The sequence below is a fragment of the Ruditapes philippinarum genome, unplaced genomic scaffold (genome assembly GCF_026571515.1).
Source record: "Ruditapes philippinarum isolate M1 unplaced genomic scaffold, ASM2657151v2 ctg189_1_1_1_1, whole genome shotgun sequence".
Lineage (NCBI taxonomy): Eukaryota > Metazoa > Mollusca > Bivalvia > Venerida > Veneridae > Ruditapes > Ruditapes philippinarum.
This window is the reverse complement of record NW_026860350.1, coordinates 118,217-135,734: the sequence shown is the minus strand read 5'-3', so window position 1 is coordinate 135,734 and position 17,518 is coordinate 118,217. Positions and strand designations below refer to the sequence as shown.

Below are 17,518 nucleotides of genomic sequence, written 5' to 3'. Positions count from 1 at the left end.
AATCAAGATTTTATGTTGACTTTTAGATTTTTTTATAACCTTATAAGATTATGAACTAGATTGATAAGTAGCAGACCTCATTTCCATATACAGTGTGGGTGGAGAGGGTTTAAAACCATTCTATGCAAATAAGGCATCATAGACTAGACAAAACAAACAAGTAGAAGCTGAACATCAGTGGAATAATCCTTTAACAACAGACATAAAGTCTTCATTATAACAGATAGCTCCAGTGTTTATCTCAATGAGGTTTTTCTTTATATCTATCTTGAAAAAGAAAACATCTTTTATTTGGATTTTTCTACTCAAATCAACACAGTTAAGGTCAACTGGTAAAATTTCAGCTTTACTGACAAAAATCTCAGACCTACAGTGCCTCTATATTTTATTTTCAAAACTGGCACTTGGAAGGAACTGCAACATTTTCCTTTTTACCAGATAGTTTCATAGCTTTACAAAACAAAGAGACTTATAAAAATGAAGAAATGTCCATGGCAGGATCTTTTACTGCTACTGAAGAATTTTATTCCACATCAAGCTTACATCTTAAAAACAAATCAGTCAGATGGGTTGTAAAAATGGTGAAATCGTAGACAAGTTATTGGCATTCGAGTGGAAGAGTATTGCCCCTGTAAATGGAAATTATGAAAGCGTGACTAAAATAGAAACTTCTTTGTTTGTCTAACAATACAAGTGAGATTTTTCTGCATAGATGTCATAATTTATAATAGAGACCTCATATTGTAAGAAAATCTTGAGACTGCAGGGCAATCATAAATATCTCAAGTTGTCACGAAAGTTCAACAAAAGCTTAAGTTTCTTGTAAAACTACTATTGCAAGCAACACAAAAGTTCAAGAGCATATATAATCATATTTTTTTACAATTTCACATACTTGTTTGTTTTTCTGTTTCTTTTTTGTCAATTGTAACACATTATTAAATTTTGGTCAAACTATAGCGGTAGATCCACCAAACAGACTTTCCTCCCTACAGAAAATCAAACTGGGATCTGACCCGGATCCCACTGGGATCCTGGTAGGATGATCAAATCCCAGTGGGATATCATCATATAAGCAGGATGTAAAGTAATCCCAGTGGGATAATGGTACTGGGATCCCAGTGAAATGGCATATCAATCCCACTTAGATTTCCCAGTGCGATCCCATCCTTATCAATTAGATTAATGCCAGAAAATTGATGAGCTTCTTATGAATCACACAGGGTTCATGAATTGTCCCTTCTATAAGGTTAAAGGAAATCATTTGATTATTCTGGTCCTAAAATATGTACATGGTCCAAGAATCTCTGTCATAGTTGATAATGTCCGAAATTTTGATTATTCAAAAATAGGTGCATTTGCAAAATATTCATTGGAAATTTCTTTTATCCAGAAAGATAAGAAAATTATGCATAATATACACTTTAAAACCATATATTATTAACTTTAATGATTTTTTTTGCCACTGGGATAAGGGTTGGATCCCACTGGGAAATTTGGTCAGGATCCCACTCCCGACCAATTTTCCCAGTGGATCCCACTGGGATCCCAATTAAAATTCCACTGGGATCCCACCCTCATCCCAGTGGGATTGACAGTCAATTTTTCAGTAGGGCTGGATAACCTATTATGACCTAATTCTCCACTGACTGCTAATTCCAAATGATTTCTGAAACTGCAGTGAGAGACAATGACCTGAATGTTCGAGATCAATTGTCACTCACCCAAGGATCAAACCAGCAACCTCTGTATTACTTATCTGATACCATCCCAATCTTGCTACGCAGTCAGACAATTTGATGGTATGAAAATCCAAAATTAAAGGTCTTTGTTCCCCATCCCTACTGTCACCACCAGGGGTACTATGTTCATAGTTACATCCGACTACTACATCTACTTCAAATTAACATAGCTCATGGGGCACAGTATTATTTTTCCAGGACTAACTGCTGCATACATTTAATGTTGCTTTGATCCTTAATTGACAATATACATTCCTTAATTGACAATATACATTACCATAGTATAACACTGAGAAAACAAAAAATATCACACTGAAAATTGATGTATGATCTCTTATCAACAATATGTGTGACTTTACATGTAGTCAGTTTCAGATATGTTCAATATTTGTCCCAGAAGATTGAAATTTAGATAAAAAAAGATCTGAGAATACCATTATAAAATCCCTTGATATTTCAGTAACAGAGTTACAGATCGGTGATGTGAATACAACAATGATTTTGAGGATATTTTCAGACACATACATAAAGTCTTTATTTTCTCTGCTTCACCAATTCTCTGTTATTATCAAAAAAATAAATAATATGAGATTCTAACAAAATGAATACAGACATGGAAGAAACTGAAATTTTAAATTAATGTTACACTCGTAAAAATAAAGGCAGAGAGAGAGGAAATAAATCCATCTCAAAATATTCTCAAATGAATCGAATAATTCTCATTAAAGTCCACATTCCCTGCACAAAAATTGATTTACATATTAAAGTCTCAATAAAATATAAATATATGTATAAATATATTTGTTAATTGTAGTTACCATTTACCCATTAAGATATTATCAGAGCTCAACTGAAGGCTTTTGTGTTCATGATATAATTTTCTGGTCTATTATAGTATATGTGTTTATATTGAATACTGCTATAGCTGGTGCTAGTGTGTGTTGAGAGGATGTTGCACCTTCCATTACCTCTCATTTACAGACTCTATAAAACTGATTCTGGTATTTTCACCTCTCATTTATGGACTCAATAAAACTGATTCTGGTATTTTCATCTCTCATTTACAGACTCTATAAAACTGATTCTGGTATTTTCACCTCTCATTTACAGACTCTATAAAACTGATTCTGGTATTTTCACCTCTCATTTTTATGGACTCAATAAAACTGATTCTGGTATTTTCACCTCTCATTTACAGACTATAAAACTGATTCTGGTATTTTCACCTCTCATTTATGGACTCAATAAAACTGATTCTGGTATTTTCATCTCTCATTTACAGACTCTATAAAACTGATTCTGGTATTTTCACCTCTCATTTATGGACTCAATAAAACTGATTCTGGTATTTTCATCTCTCAATTACAGACTCTATAAAACTGATTCTGGTATTTTCACCTCTCATTTTTATGGACTCAATAAAACTGATTCTGGTATTTTCATCTCTCATTTACAGACTATAAAACTGATTCTGGTATTTTCACCTCTCATTCAAGGACTCAATAAAACTGATTCTGGTATTTTCATCTCTCATTTACAGACTCTATACAAGAGCTGTCAGAAGGACAGCGCGCTCGACTTTTTTAGTGCTTGCCTATAAAACAAAACTTTGACAGTTAAGGGCACACAAGACTTTAACTAGGAATTTCTAAGTACAAATCAAGAAACATTTTCACAGAGTTATCTTCTCTTGCTTACAGATAGGTCTCATGATGGCACATAAGAACTCCAACTTCCAAAGTAATATCTCAAATGGTTAAGTCAACAAGTGGACAAGAATGAAAATCTTAACTGAGTTTCTAAGTCAAAAAGGGCCATAATTCAAATAAAATCCTTAACAGAATTACCTTCTCCTGCCCATGTTTGGGAATCATGATTGTAAACAAGTATTCCAACTTTCAAATTAATATCTCAAACAGTTCAGTCAAAAAGTGGACTGGTACTAAAAACTTAACCAAGATTCTAAGTCGATGAAAGGCCTTAATTTTTAAAACAAATCCTTGACAGAGTTACCTTCTCTTGCGTACAGATGGGGGTAATGATGTGAAATAGCATTAAAAGTTTCAAAGCAATATCTCAAAGGGTTAAGGCAATAAGTGGATTTTACCCATATTCAATGTATTTTCTAAGTCAAAAAGGGGCATAATTCTGTCAAAAACCTTGACAGAGTTATGTCCTCTTGTCTGTTGATGAAGGTCGTGATGGTAAACAAGTATGGTCAGTTTCAAAGCAATACCTCCAATGGTTTTGAAATAAAGTGAGGTGGTACAAAAAACTTAACCAAGCTCAATACACTTTCTAAGTCAAAAAAGGGCCATAATTCTGTCAAAAACCTTGACAGAGTTATGTACTCTTGTCTGTAGATGGAGGTTATGATGGTGAACAAGTATGGTAAGTTTCAAAGCCATACTTGTAATACTTCTGAAATAAAGTGGGGTGGTACGAAAAACTTAACCAAGGTGTGACGCCAACGCTAACGCTAACGCTAACGCCGACGCCGACGCCGGGGCGAGTAGGATAGCTCCCCTTTTCATAGAAAAGTCGAGCTAAAAACTGATTCTGGTATTTTCACCTCTCATTTATGGACTCAATAAAACTGATTCTGGTATTTTCATCTCTCAATTACAGACTCTATAAAACTGATTCTGGTATTTTCACCTCAGAGTCTCATTTACAGACTCAATAAAACTGATTCTGGTATTTTCACCTCTCATTTACAGACTCTATAAAACTGATTCTGGTATTTTCTCCAGAGTCTCATTTACGGACTCAATAAAACTGATTCTGGTATTTTCACCTCTCATTTACACTTGATAAAACTGACTCTGGTATTTTCACCTCTCATTTACGGACTCAATAAAACTAATTTTGGTATTTTCACCTCTCATTTACAGTCTCGATAAAACTGACTCTGGTTTTTTCACCTCTCATTTACAGACTTAATAAAACTAAGTCTGGTATTTTAATCTCTCATTTACAGACCCTTTTCATGAATTAGTCGACTCATAGATTTCAATTTTATTTTCTCAACTTTCTAGGTAAATGTATCTGATATTTTTCATATTATTTATAAAAACCACCTCTGATTAGACTATTCTGATGTTATGTATTACTTTTAGAAAAGAAAAAAAGAATTTAAGTATTTATTGAGAACATGAATACAACAATGTAGCTTTGTTGAGGATTTGTTTAGCTTGAATTATCACACAACTTTTTTTTTATAAGAAATATAATTATAATACTTCACACATGTGAAAATCTAATTAGTGAAATAAAATTCATATTTTCCTTGTGATATTTTACTGTAACACATAAAACTTGTGTTGTTTTTTTTAAATCAATCATAATGAAAATATTTTCTCTTCAATGCTATTAACCCGACCTCTAACTAACTAAAACTTTAATTTTTTTATATTCATATTACAATCAGGCATGCTCGATATTTCATTCCAATGAAATACAAACAAATATCACCTCATCAGGCTTAATGAGTTGAGGTCATTGTAACCTTCATATAACTTATCTTACTGACCTAAATACAAACATATAACTATTAGACATCACTTAATAATGCCTAGATTTTCATGGAAATGCTTGAAATAAGATCTGAAATCATTAGAACAAAGTTCCTTTTTAGCGTTAATATTAGTATATATTCAATATACCATCATATTTCCACCCAATCTCCTACTCTAAGATAAAATATTCATTTATGCCATCTCTTACATCTGTTATGAAATATAAAAAGCAAATTTTATTGCCACTATACAAAAGAAATTGAATACAAAAATTGATTTTATTAGTTTATATCAAAATGCAGAAAAATAAAGCACCATCTCTGAATACAATTATAGCCATATTTGAATATATGACTAGATTTTCCTTACCGCAGAACATAGCTTACAAGCATACAGAAAGCCAGAGAAAAATAATGTACTTAAATCTCAATACATTTAGTCATCTTCAAAACCCAGCATCAACCTCTTCATATATTTTATTTAATCTATGCTACTGCAAATAAACCAAAGGCTGCAACGAATAACCAAATGTGCAATTCGTTCTCAGACACCCCATTTAAATCATTTTCAATTGAATCCACGAGTCATTCGGATTCCTACATGTATTTTGGCCAAAACAAAAGCCATGATTGTAGTGTCTGTTGGCCAGCAAGCACTTTTCCTTAAGATTTAAAGTTGTGTTTTATTGCTGACCAGTGAGTAATGCCTTGATCACCTTGTAGAAGTAGAATGGCCAAGACCTTTACACTAACATCTAAATCTACTTATATGATAAATTCAGCAAATGGTTGTTCTTCAACCATATATGTAACTAAAACAATGATCATTGTGTCATGAGTTTAACTAATACTTTCTAATCACAAACTTTATAATTTACACATTATATATAATGTACTGTCTGCACTGGAAAAGGCGCAACCTGTTTTAATTCCATGCTTTTGTCAGAAATGGTGCATTTACCATGTTTAAAATCTGTTTCTCAAAACGCATAAACAAACCTTTCTGAAGAAGTTCCAGATTTTCCTTGTGTAAACAACATGTGCATAATGTATAGAAAAAACCTTATCCTATAAATCTTAAACTTTTATACAGATAAAAACAAAAATATCAATTTGCTGTTGGCTGAAAAGTAAATGTAACTATTACAATAAAACTTGGCTTTTCCCAATCAGATGGCATTTTATATAAACATATGATATTAAGATAGGCAAATTGAATACCTAGCAATTTAATAGAATACAGTTTCTCTACCACTGGATATTATTGATATATTATGACAGCAATATGTGCAAAACATGCTCCCTATGTACCATACAAAACTTGACAAAGTGCCCAAAAAGTACACAAAATTAAAACATAAATCAAAGTGGAGACACCCATCTGGGGACGTGAAATTAAGCCTCTTGTGTTATAATAAAATTAAGTTTGCATGTCTGTGTCTGAGTAAATCAAATAAAACCATTCAAAAAGAAATCTGCTGAAACTTAACCATACTATATTTTGCTATCAGCTAAATTACACATTTATCAATTGTTGACATTAAGAAGTGTCAAAATAAAAGCGAGGCTGAAAAAAGAATGACACAGTTTGGTGAAATTTGTATATTACATGATTGTGAAATTCAGATGTGCAAGTTCCATAAGAAATTTTTACATGATATATAAAACATGTACATGTAGGCATCATATGAACTCTGGATATGATGTATGAAATTGGTACGATATAATATTATGAAAGTTTTATATAATATATGAAATCTATTTATCTTTTTTTTTATATGATATATGAAAATTGTATTATGATATATGAAATCTATTTATGAAATTTGTATACGATATTATGACATTTGTATGATATATTATGAAATTTGTATGTGATATATGGAAATTTTATATGATAAATGAAATTTGTAAAATGACCATTATATGAGATCTTTATGGCATATATGACCTTTTTATATAGTTTTAATATAAGAGAATAGATATATAGTCTGACCCTGATAAAGCTGACATTAAGCTATAGGTAATATAGTCTTTTATAATATACTGAATAATTTAGTCATGTTTAGACAGTTTAGCCAGCCTACTATCTACTGTTTGAGACCATACCTAGCTTAGAAATCAGCATTAAGAAAAAAGTGAGTGAACACTAAAATGGTTTAATTGTCATATGAACAGGTTAGCAGATCTGATCACCTGTTCAACATTATAATGACAATATTCAACACTACCCTTCTATAGGCTATCAGAGTTGGAACAGTCCTGAGTTTCTTTAACTTCATAACCTCAACAGTGCAATCGAGCCAGTCCTCAAGATAAGTTTCTGTAATATCATTATGCCTCAATACTGCAGTCACCAGCCCTCACCATTCAATTTCATTGTATCAGGGATGTTTTGACAAGCCCTCCATATTAAAACCATTACATTTCAAAAGACACATGAATATAGAAACCTGATCAGGTAATGCCAGAACAGTCCTGTAGACCAATTAATTCTCTAGATCAATCACATATCTCTCTGTTTTAAAACCCCATCAATCTCTATACTTCACCAACTATTGATCTACATTTTAAACAGCCCTACTGTCCTGTATTGTCACCAAATCATCAAAATAACAGTTTGCTAAAATAGTTAATATGTCCTTTTATCACACACCTGTGCCGATTTTGCGACTCCGTAAATATGGTATTGCACGGCCGTGCATATATTTTGACGTGACGTCATTAGCGTTATACAAATATAGTGTAAAGACGCGCTAAATGTAGCGTTATACTATAGGCGCGTCAATGAAAACTGACTCTTATTTCACTTTAAACGTTCTTTATTTTAGGTATGTGATAAATGGAATATTAAATTCGTGTAAGTTCATTACTGAATTTATTGAACTCGTCGAATAAAATAATATTATGCTCGCCAGAGGCTCGCATGAAATAATTTTATTCAACTCGTGCAATAAATTCAGTATTAAACTTACACTCATTCAATATCCTCTATATACCGTTTCAAACAATCTTTCTTAAATAACCTTTTGAGTTTTTAGTTCCTTACAAGAAAAATATAAATTTTAGTACATTAACGGCATCTTTAAATTCACATTGTAAAAACTTGAATATAAATTTCAATATTTCAGTTTCACTGTACCTGTTAAATGGATCTTAATGTCTTCCCGTAATAATATTGTTTTTAGTTTAACAATTTCTGATATATCAGATTTTTTAAAGGTATTTTCTATAGGAGTGTGTCTTTGATCTTTATCTTTCACAAGGTTAATATGATTATGCCAGATGCTACTAAACTAATTAATCTGAGGGTTTTTTTCCTCCTTTTTACATCATATCAGATAAGACTGGTTACCTGACTTGTTACCTTCAGTCTGAGATAGTACTAATAAACAACCATCTTACTTTTTTTTTGCAAAACAGGTTAGCATCCCTCAGTGAACAGCACTTTAAAACAGCTCACCTGATTAGTTCACAACATTTCAAGACTTAAAATAACTACAATGATCACCTACATTGATGGCTCAGGTTCACAAAACTTGGCAGAAGAAATCATTTTATTTAGTGAAAATAGTTCAATGAACATATACCGTAGCTTTAATGACTTATTGAGTGACAGACAAGCTGACCCTAACACACTGAATTACATGCTCCACACCATCAGTGGATTTAAAACCATTGGAGACTATGAATTCTGGGTAAAGCAATTAATTGTCCAGCTAATTAATGGAAGGTTGGTGGTTTTAAACATTACCAACTCATGCCTGACATAATTCCAGTGTTCGAAATTAGCAGTAGTCCTATAGCCCCTGACTGCTAAATTTCTCCTCGGGCTACCAACTTTTCACAGTAACAAGCCCGACCAGGCTACTGTATTTTCAGAGGCAATATAAACAACTGTTTTGAACAAATGAATTGTGCTAGTGAAATGTCTTTTGGGCTAGTGAATATTCCAATCTGGTAGTCCGACCAGCCTAGTCGTTTCTTACACTGTAATTCATACAAGAGCACATACAGATTTTCTTTACAAGTTAAGCTATTCACCATATGACCTTCACAGTCTCAAGGTGATAAAAAAAATCTTTTAAAGAAAATATTCAGGAGATTATGATATATACATTCATGTTTTATACCATCACCTCTCATTGATATATATACATACAAGGTACAGTTTATCATAAACATCATGTATAAATAAACATTGAAGGTACTTAGTAGTAATTGCTGAAATTGTTATCATTGGTGATAATCTGAATAAAATTGCAATAACTGAAAAAATACAGGGTCTGTTCAACAAGAGTTCAAAATGACCATTATTGCTCCTATCATTTAAAACAGCCAGTTTTTATCTAAATATTTCAACTAAACCTTTTTTTTTCACTATGCGCCAAATATTTCAAATCTAGATATTCTATGATGAAGGTGTTGAGACTATTTGCATACAAGATATCATGATAATGAGTCTCTGAAGTTCTCTGACAACATGTATTACAATGCATTAGTGGAAAATATCTCATACAAACACCATAAAACCTCCATTTTAAGATGGAAAAGATGTTGCCCTAAAATTTATGTTTCCTATGTGGATTTTAAAGTCTCCAAGCAAAGATTTCATTTCCATTTAAGCACACAAAAAAACCAACACAACTTTTGTTCAGCATTGTGAATTTTGTAGAGCAATATCAGACACTGCGCAGCCTAAGAGGGCAAAAATGACATTTTGTGTTGCCCAAGTTTAAAACAAGACACTCTGTGCTTCCTGAAAGATAAGCAAGACATTTCTGCTACCTGAAGGTGAAACAAGACACTTTGTGCTGCTTGAGAGCAAAACATGACACTTTGTGCAGCCTGAGAGCAAAACAAGAAACTTTGTGCAGCCCGAGAGCAGAACAAGAAACTTTGTGCAGCCCGAGAGCAGAACAAGAAACTTTGTGCAGCCCGAGAGCAGAACAAGAAGCTTTGTGCAGCCCGAGAGCATTACAATACATTTTGTGCTATCTGAGAGCAAAACTAGACACTTTGTGCAGCCTGTGAGCAAAACAAGTCCTTTATAAAACAGCCTAAACCTACTGAAAATTAACTAGGTCAAGAACTTATATCATATGGCAAAAATAAAAGTCTTCACTACAGACATTACATACATAAATCACATACAATGATAGCTTTTGTTTAGCCTACCCATAATAGCAAGACAGCAATTTGAATTTCAGGGCAAAAAAATATGTAAATCACTAGGTTAGAATTAAATTATTCTCTTCTCGATTACATCACATTATTCAGCATAAATAAATCAATGTATATGCAAAACACAGATGTTATCCTGCCTACAGGCTCTTTCAAGCATTAATGTGCAAATAAAGAATGTCTGCAGTTTTATATATTAGATTGTAAGCTGTCAGAGAAAAAGGGAGAATTTACTCCCATGAACCTTTAATTAACAGCTTCCTTGTCTCATATCTCAATCTTCATTGAGCTTTTAGTGTCTTCTTCTCTAACCCTGTCACTGTTTCTATTTTCAGTTTTACAACCAGTTTACATTTTCTTACAGAAAAATCAAGTAACCCAACTCCCTCACCCCCTCCATCCAAGAAATCAAAATAGAATATTGGATAGTCAAACAGTACCTCTGTCAAAATGACTGACCTCTTAGTCAAATATTGTCACTTTATTGTGTATTTAGCAATCTATAAAAAAGTTACTAGTTTCCAATTATTCACTTCTTAGGAGTAAAATTCACTAATATTTCTACACTATAATTTAATGTGTGACAATTTTTCCTATGAAAAAACGTATTTGCATTAAAGAACACATGCTATCAGAATTCAAATGGGCAGGGAATAAAAGCGTTCTTAATTTTTTTGTTTTAACTTTTATAAATGCAAATTCCAAATTTCCATTTCCTTAAATGAAATTTCAATATAAACCTGTATTTCCTCTAAACGGGAAAAATCGATGGAATCAAATCAGACAATTTTATAATGTTAATAGGTCTACTCAACAAGACTGAATGTCACCAAATTGAACGCTTGCCATGATCTTTGTCGGAATTTTGTATATATAATGCAGCCAGTCTGTTACCCTTCCATTTCCAAAGCATTAACTTTCTACCCTGCGAGGACAATCTTTTGTGATATCTACTTTAATATTCTAGATATTGCCTCCCTATCACTGAAACATGAATCTCTATCAACATCTCAGGGGCATCAGATGTTCCTTACAAATTTCATGGACTTATTATTCTTATGGGCTTGTCAACCTCCCCTTAAATCATATATATATGTCTGATTACAATTTTCAAAAATTGGAAGAATTCGAGCACTTTTATAATAAGCTTCAGGCAAGTATGATAACATTAATATTTATTTCAGCCGTCTCGTTTTATCTTAAGGCAAACAAGAAAATAATAATATTCAGTCATTTATATCATTCTGAAGAAACATCGTTACGTGATCCAATTTTTAAGTCATACAAAAAAAATTAGCAAAATGTAAAGTTTTGTCTGTTTTTCCACTGTGACAGAAATAAAATCATCATTTTAAAGTAAAATTCATAATTTCATACATATTTCTTTCTCTGTCAGTGGGGGGGGGGGGGGGGGGGGAAAGAAGCACACATTTCATTCAAATTAGTTTCATTATTAGGAAAATTACAAACTAGGCTTGTATTTTAAGCAGATAAGCCAGAATTATAGATAGACATATACAATGGACCTTGCTTGAAAAAGTGTATAATTAATGGTATATTAGCATATGAAGAAACAATTCTTTGTGTATTGTCTATTAGCAAACCAACTACCACTAATGAAACTTATTTATTATGTTGTTTTTTATCACAAACTAACTGATCATTATTCAGAGTAACTAAGCACACAATTACTGTTGTCCTAATGGTATAAAATTATACCCTAGAGGTTACACCACCTTCCTCACACAACAAAACTCTGTCAACTTCATAAATATAAACTGATGGTATAATATATTGACTTTAGCTATATATGGCATGTGTAAACATTACGTTTGTTGTGGACATGAACGCTGAATTATCATCAAATATTGGTGCTTATATTTACTGCCTAGAAACAGATTGAATTATAAAGAGTATGGTCATAATGGACAAGGCAAAGTCAAACAAATACAAGTGCTGTATAAATTACATGTTCCATTCTAGAGAATATACCTTGATTAAGACATTTACATATGATAACAGCTAAGTAAACTCAACAATGCTGCACTTAATTACAAGTCAGACTTTTTTAAGTGTTTACACTGTATTTTTCTATTTCTAGAATATAAAGATTATATCATGTCATAGAATTACAAAGGAAATGTCCTATTATGAAATTGAAACTTGTTTTTCTGTACCACAACAAAGTATATTAAAGTTGAAATGAGAAGTAACATGGTGTTTTAAGTCATAAAGGCTAACATTCTATCTATATATAATTAATATATCATCACCCAACAAAACAAACAAGGAAACATGATAATGCGAGCACAGGCAGAAAATTTAATACGCAAAAGTCCAGCATAGGCATCTATGGAAACTATATAACCATTAAACTCTGTTCTAATGGACAAAAGTCCCAGTAGAAAAAAATTTCACACCAGAGCTTTTGCTACTTCACCATTTCAGAAGGGAGGGCTTTGTCCATACATGCTTTTTTCCTACGGTCTCCCTTAACAGCCAAAAGAACAATTTTCTCCTGACAATAGCATGTACGAGGGTTGTTCAAAAAGTAATAGGACTGGGAGTCTTGCGTATTCAAATTTCATTCAATTTAGAATATTTTCATATGTACAGCAATCGTAAAATGTTTTCTACAAATCAAACATAAGTTTTTTAATCTATTGTGCTAAACGCGCTTTTCCTTTGCTATTGAATAACCATGGTAACACGCACCCGGCGCAGCACATAAATATAGTTATTAGAGCTAAGATCTACTTCTAATTTATTCATAAATAACAATTTGTTTTCCCTTGTATTCCATCAATACGTTGAAATATATTAATGTGACATTATGTCCAAATTTGACGTCATTCGGACATGAAATGGCCTATTTATAAAGTTTTGAACAGCAGCGGTCATAGCGTTAGATGTAGAAATATGACATTTGTTAACAAACAGAAAATGTGTGCCATCGTTAAATTTTGCCAACAGATTGACTATAATCATTCAGATACATACAACATGATTAAATAAACAAAGGACAATTATCCTGCCATCAGGACACTTGTTTTCAGCTGGCACAAGCAATTCAAAAACTGCAAATACAAGATCACTAACGAGAAAGGGCGAGGATGAAAGTTGAAAATTGACGGGACGTTAGTGACGTCAATTGCAAAAGCGCTACAAAAGAATCCACTGTAAACGGTACGCGAACTGTTTATCGTTGTTTGTATCTGCTACGGGTCTACTTATTCAGTTTTAACCAAAAGATTGTAAATAAGACATTTGTTATAATGTATTTAACTAGATATACACGTAATCAATGAATTAATGTAATAGTTAACGGTAATAATTAGTAGTGTTTCCGAAAACTTGTTTTAATAAACGATAGACTGTGCTAAGTAGAAAAGGATACTTTTCAATTGAGAAATATCTTTTTTGTTCTGTATATAATCATATTGTTTTAAAAACATGCGATGACATGAGTAAATTAATAAAATAAATTGCTTTTGCTTTAACATTTTCAGTCCTATTGAGTTCCAACGTTACTCAAAAAACACGAGAAAACCCGGAGAATGGCCGACTATCGGGCATTTATTTATTTATTTATTTTTTTTGAAACAGTGGAACGACAATGTGATCGCTTTTTTTCTTGCTTCATCTCCACATATGAGGCAAAGTAAAAGTTTACATGACTCATACACCTAGAAACTAGGGAGACTACTTTCAGAAAGAATGACGCTTATTACAATTTCGATTTATTTTACGACGTCATGAACGTCAATTATTGTATTGTTAGCGTGGGCCGCGTTTCAAACCCCTTGTCATTTGAAAATTCCACAGAAATTTAATTTGTTTACATTTTGTTTTGATTTTTTCACTGTATATTGAGAACATGTTCCGATATTTGTCTCATGTAAAATTGTGTACGTAAATTTAAAAATGTGTGAACAGTAGAGCTGCAGTCCTAATACTTTTTGAACAACCCTCGTATATACCCTAAATGCTTTTTGTTTTGAGTTTTTTTTCCCTGAATACAGATATATAATATATATATATATATATATATATATACAAACAGAACTTGATTTCTTCTACAACTAATATAATTCTTATAGTAAAAGGTGTGCAATATCTAACATTCAGTTTCCTAACCCTGTTTGTTATTAGACACCAACAGAATACATAAATGCTTGAACATTTTGGTACATTTATGTTTATATAAACTTATCCACTTCTACCTTAGAAACACAAGTTTATAAACATACGTTTATATATATGAAATATTTCATAAACATTTTGAGAAGATTCAGACCAGCCTATTCTTAACAAGATTTCCTACTTATATATAATTTTCTATGAGGACCATCAGAATGAACGACCCCAATGAAAACACGTAATTACAGCATTTTATAGTATCAAGACGAGAATGATTTAGATGGAAATATTACATTATATCTTCCTTCTTAAGGAAATATGCATATTTAGAAGATATATATCTGGAATGTTCAGGAATCATAATTTGACGGATTAATCTGCCCTTGACAGTGATAAAACCTATTAATTATTCTTGGTGTTAAAAAGGGATTTGTGAGTCAAGGATTTTATTATGTTACAAGAAAATGTTTACAAGGATTTCTTAATAGTGAAAGTTCAACTAGTTTTCAGTTATATCCAATGGAATGGATAACATACAAGACTTCAAGTAAATACCTGACAAATTCTCAATTTTTTCCTTAAATGTAAGGAATTCTTCTTTTATACAGACAAAAGACAACAACAGTAAAATAAAATTGTTGTGAGAATTGTATTTTCTTAAGAAACAATTTCAATGTATTCTTTAGGGTATACATTCTAGTAATGGTAAATTCAGACTAAATTCAAATGGTTTTCCTTGAATTTATATGACTGCTCATTTTGTATGCTGTTCAAATTTTACATCTCAGTTTAATAAACATAAAACATAGTTATATATTTTTTTGTAAATCATAACATTAGTTCACTATTTTTTCTCTTTTTATCAAAAATTTCTAGTTTAGTTAATTAACCTTTAATTAGCCTGCTCCTATCCATGCAATTAGAACAATTAAACCAAGATTATGATTAATATTCACACTGACAGCTGATCACTCACTACATTTTATGAAAATTTCCTTTAAAAAGATAAATGGTTTGTCCAGATTGAAAGATGCCGGACTAGTAAAATTAGTTTGTAAACAGTCAGATTGCTAATTTCCTTTTTATATGTTCATAAGAAAATAATTTTTGCAGTTAATGTTAAGATCTGAACAAGTCCCTAATTTAGCTGACCTACAGTTTGTAAAGTGCCCTTCATAACCCAGACTATGAAATTACCAGTTTTCTATCATATTTCTCCTTGAGTGTCATCATTCATTTAATTCAATGACAGACTCAACAATATTGCAATTAGCCTGAAAGCAAACTGTAGGCCGTCTCTGTATGAATGGAGATGTGTGAACATTGACAATGCAATTATACAGTAAGTCTCTATAATTGTCAATGGCTCATAATAAGACAAAATGTTTCTTCTTCCACAAGTCATTATAATTCTTGCAAAAATCTTAACAATATTTCTTTAGTTAAAATTTCAGGAATATATATTTTTGGAGGTGTTTTTTTTTTCCTTCCATAAAACAGCTGTAAAGTTATGCATTCACACTACCGTAATAATTGTTATTTACTGATGAAATGTTGGGATAAGAATATTTTTGTTAGCACTTCTGAAAAAGCAAACAATTGATATAGGAAATATAATCAGAATAGAATCAAAGGACATGCTATGTTTAATTTGGTATCCAATAGCAAGAACTAAAAGCTTTCATTGATGACAATTATTTCGAACATATCGGTACAGTATTTTCAGTATTATGATATTGACATTACAGTACAGGTCAATAAAAATTCTGAAAATAATGCAATTAATATGCATTAGAAAATGATGGCGAACTTGCCTATAGTGATTTTTAAGAGACTTTAATTGTCCATTCGGGTGATCTGCAAGTGCAAAATCCTACGAGGAAAGTATTGGCAAACTGATATTGTACAAGCTTATAGAAAATGCTTTCGTATTTGGAAATAGGTGTAAAATGCCATAAGAGAGTTAGTACAATACTATTCTATAATGTTGTCACACTAGCTGTCACCATCATCATATGAAAAATCTCTCAGAAAATTTAAAAAAAAGTTTCCATTGTGTGGTATGTATATATATAAGGACGTCGCGATCAATTCTCTGAAAGGTGTTACAAGCTTTCATAACGTTTACATGAAAACAAAGGATATATTGTTGATGTGACAGATAATAATGAAATTGGGAACGGATTACTGATATGGTAGGAGAGATCTAGGCTATTATCTGCAGGGGCAAAAATATGCCCCATATCTTATCTATGGGAACAATCAGTACACAATTGCAGACGGACAAAAGAAAGCCAAAAACAGCTGGAACTATATTATTACATGTCTGATACATTTTGTATGTATAGTGTAATCAGGGGGCTGAAATATAAAATTTACAACCCCAAGATATTTGGAAGCTTACTGGATTTAAAAATATTTGTCAGATGACAAGTTGGTGCTATGGTAACATCGAGTAATATTTTATGTTTCAGACAATACTCTTACTAGATTTCAAAATATTAAAAAAAAATCTAGATTTTTATTTGAATCATATTTCTGACAATAAATACTAGTAACGGAATGATTTAAATTGGAAATTTCTCCAGATATTGAAAGAAATTTTTTAAAATTGGAGAATAATTTCTTGAATGTTATGTGCTAGTTATAACTAAGGACAAACATAAAGTTCTGACTAAAAAAATCACAAGTTAATATATATACGGTATATTTTTACATCTGTGAGTAAAAGTTTGATATTTCAATGTTACAAGTTCATCCAACTAAAGACAGTATGATTTCGTACAGCAATACAGGTGTAACGGTATGTCATATTTTTCGCTTTTTATTCTATAAAGAAAGAAATTTCAAGATTTCTTTTATTTTATCTCTGTTAAAAATCAATCATTTTCAAACAGCTAGTTGCATGCAAAATATATATAACTCAGTTTTCAAG

General features: G+C 31.7%; 2 protein-coding genes across 5 annotated transcripts in view; one reads left to right on the top strand and one right to left on the bottom strand.

The window, feature by feature from the left end:
- The window catches only part of LOC132759742 (potassium voltage-gated channel protein Shaker-like), a 112,412-nt gene that overhangs the window by 29,780 nt on the left and 65,114 nt on the right, over positions 1 to 17,518 (top strand). Inside the window, exon 1 of one of the 4 annotated variants that reach the window (XM_060751567.1) lies at positions 17,252 to 17,386. The exons of the other annotated variants lie outside the window; for them this stretch is intronic. Coding sequence (XP_060607550.1) covers positions 17,327 to 17,386 — 60 coding nt within the window. The 5' untranslated portion in view covers positions 17,252 to 17,326. Of the gene's footprint in view, positions 1 to 17,251; positions 17,387 to 17,518 lie in introns of those variants that run through there. 4 annotated transcript variants of the gene reach the window in all.
- LOC132759743 (U1 small nuclear ribonucleoprotein 70 kDa-like) overlaps positions 1 to 17,518 on the bottom strand; it is an 87,844-nt gene that overhangs the window by 37,834 nt on the left and 32,492 nt on the right. The gene's annotated exons all lie outside the window — the stretch shown is intronic.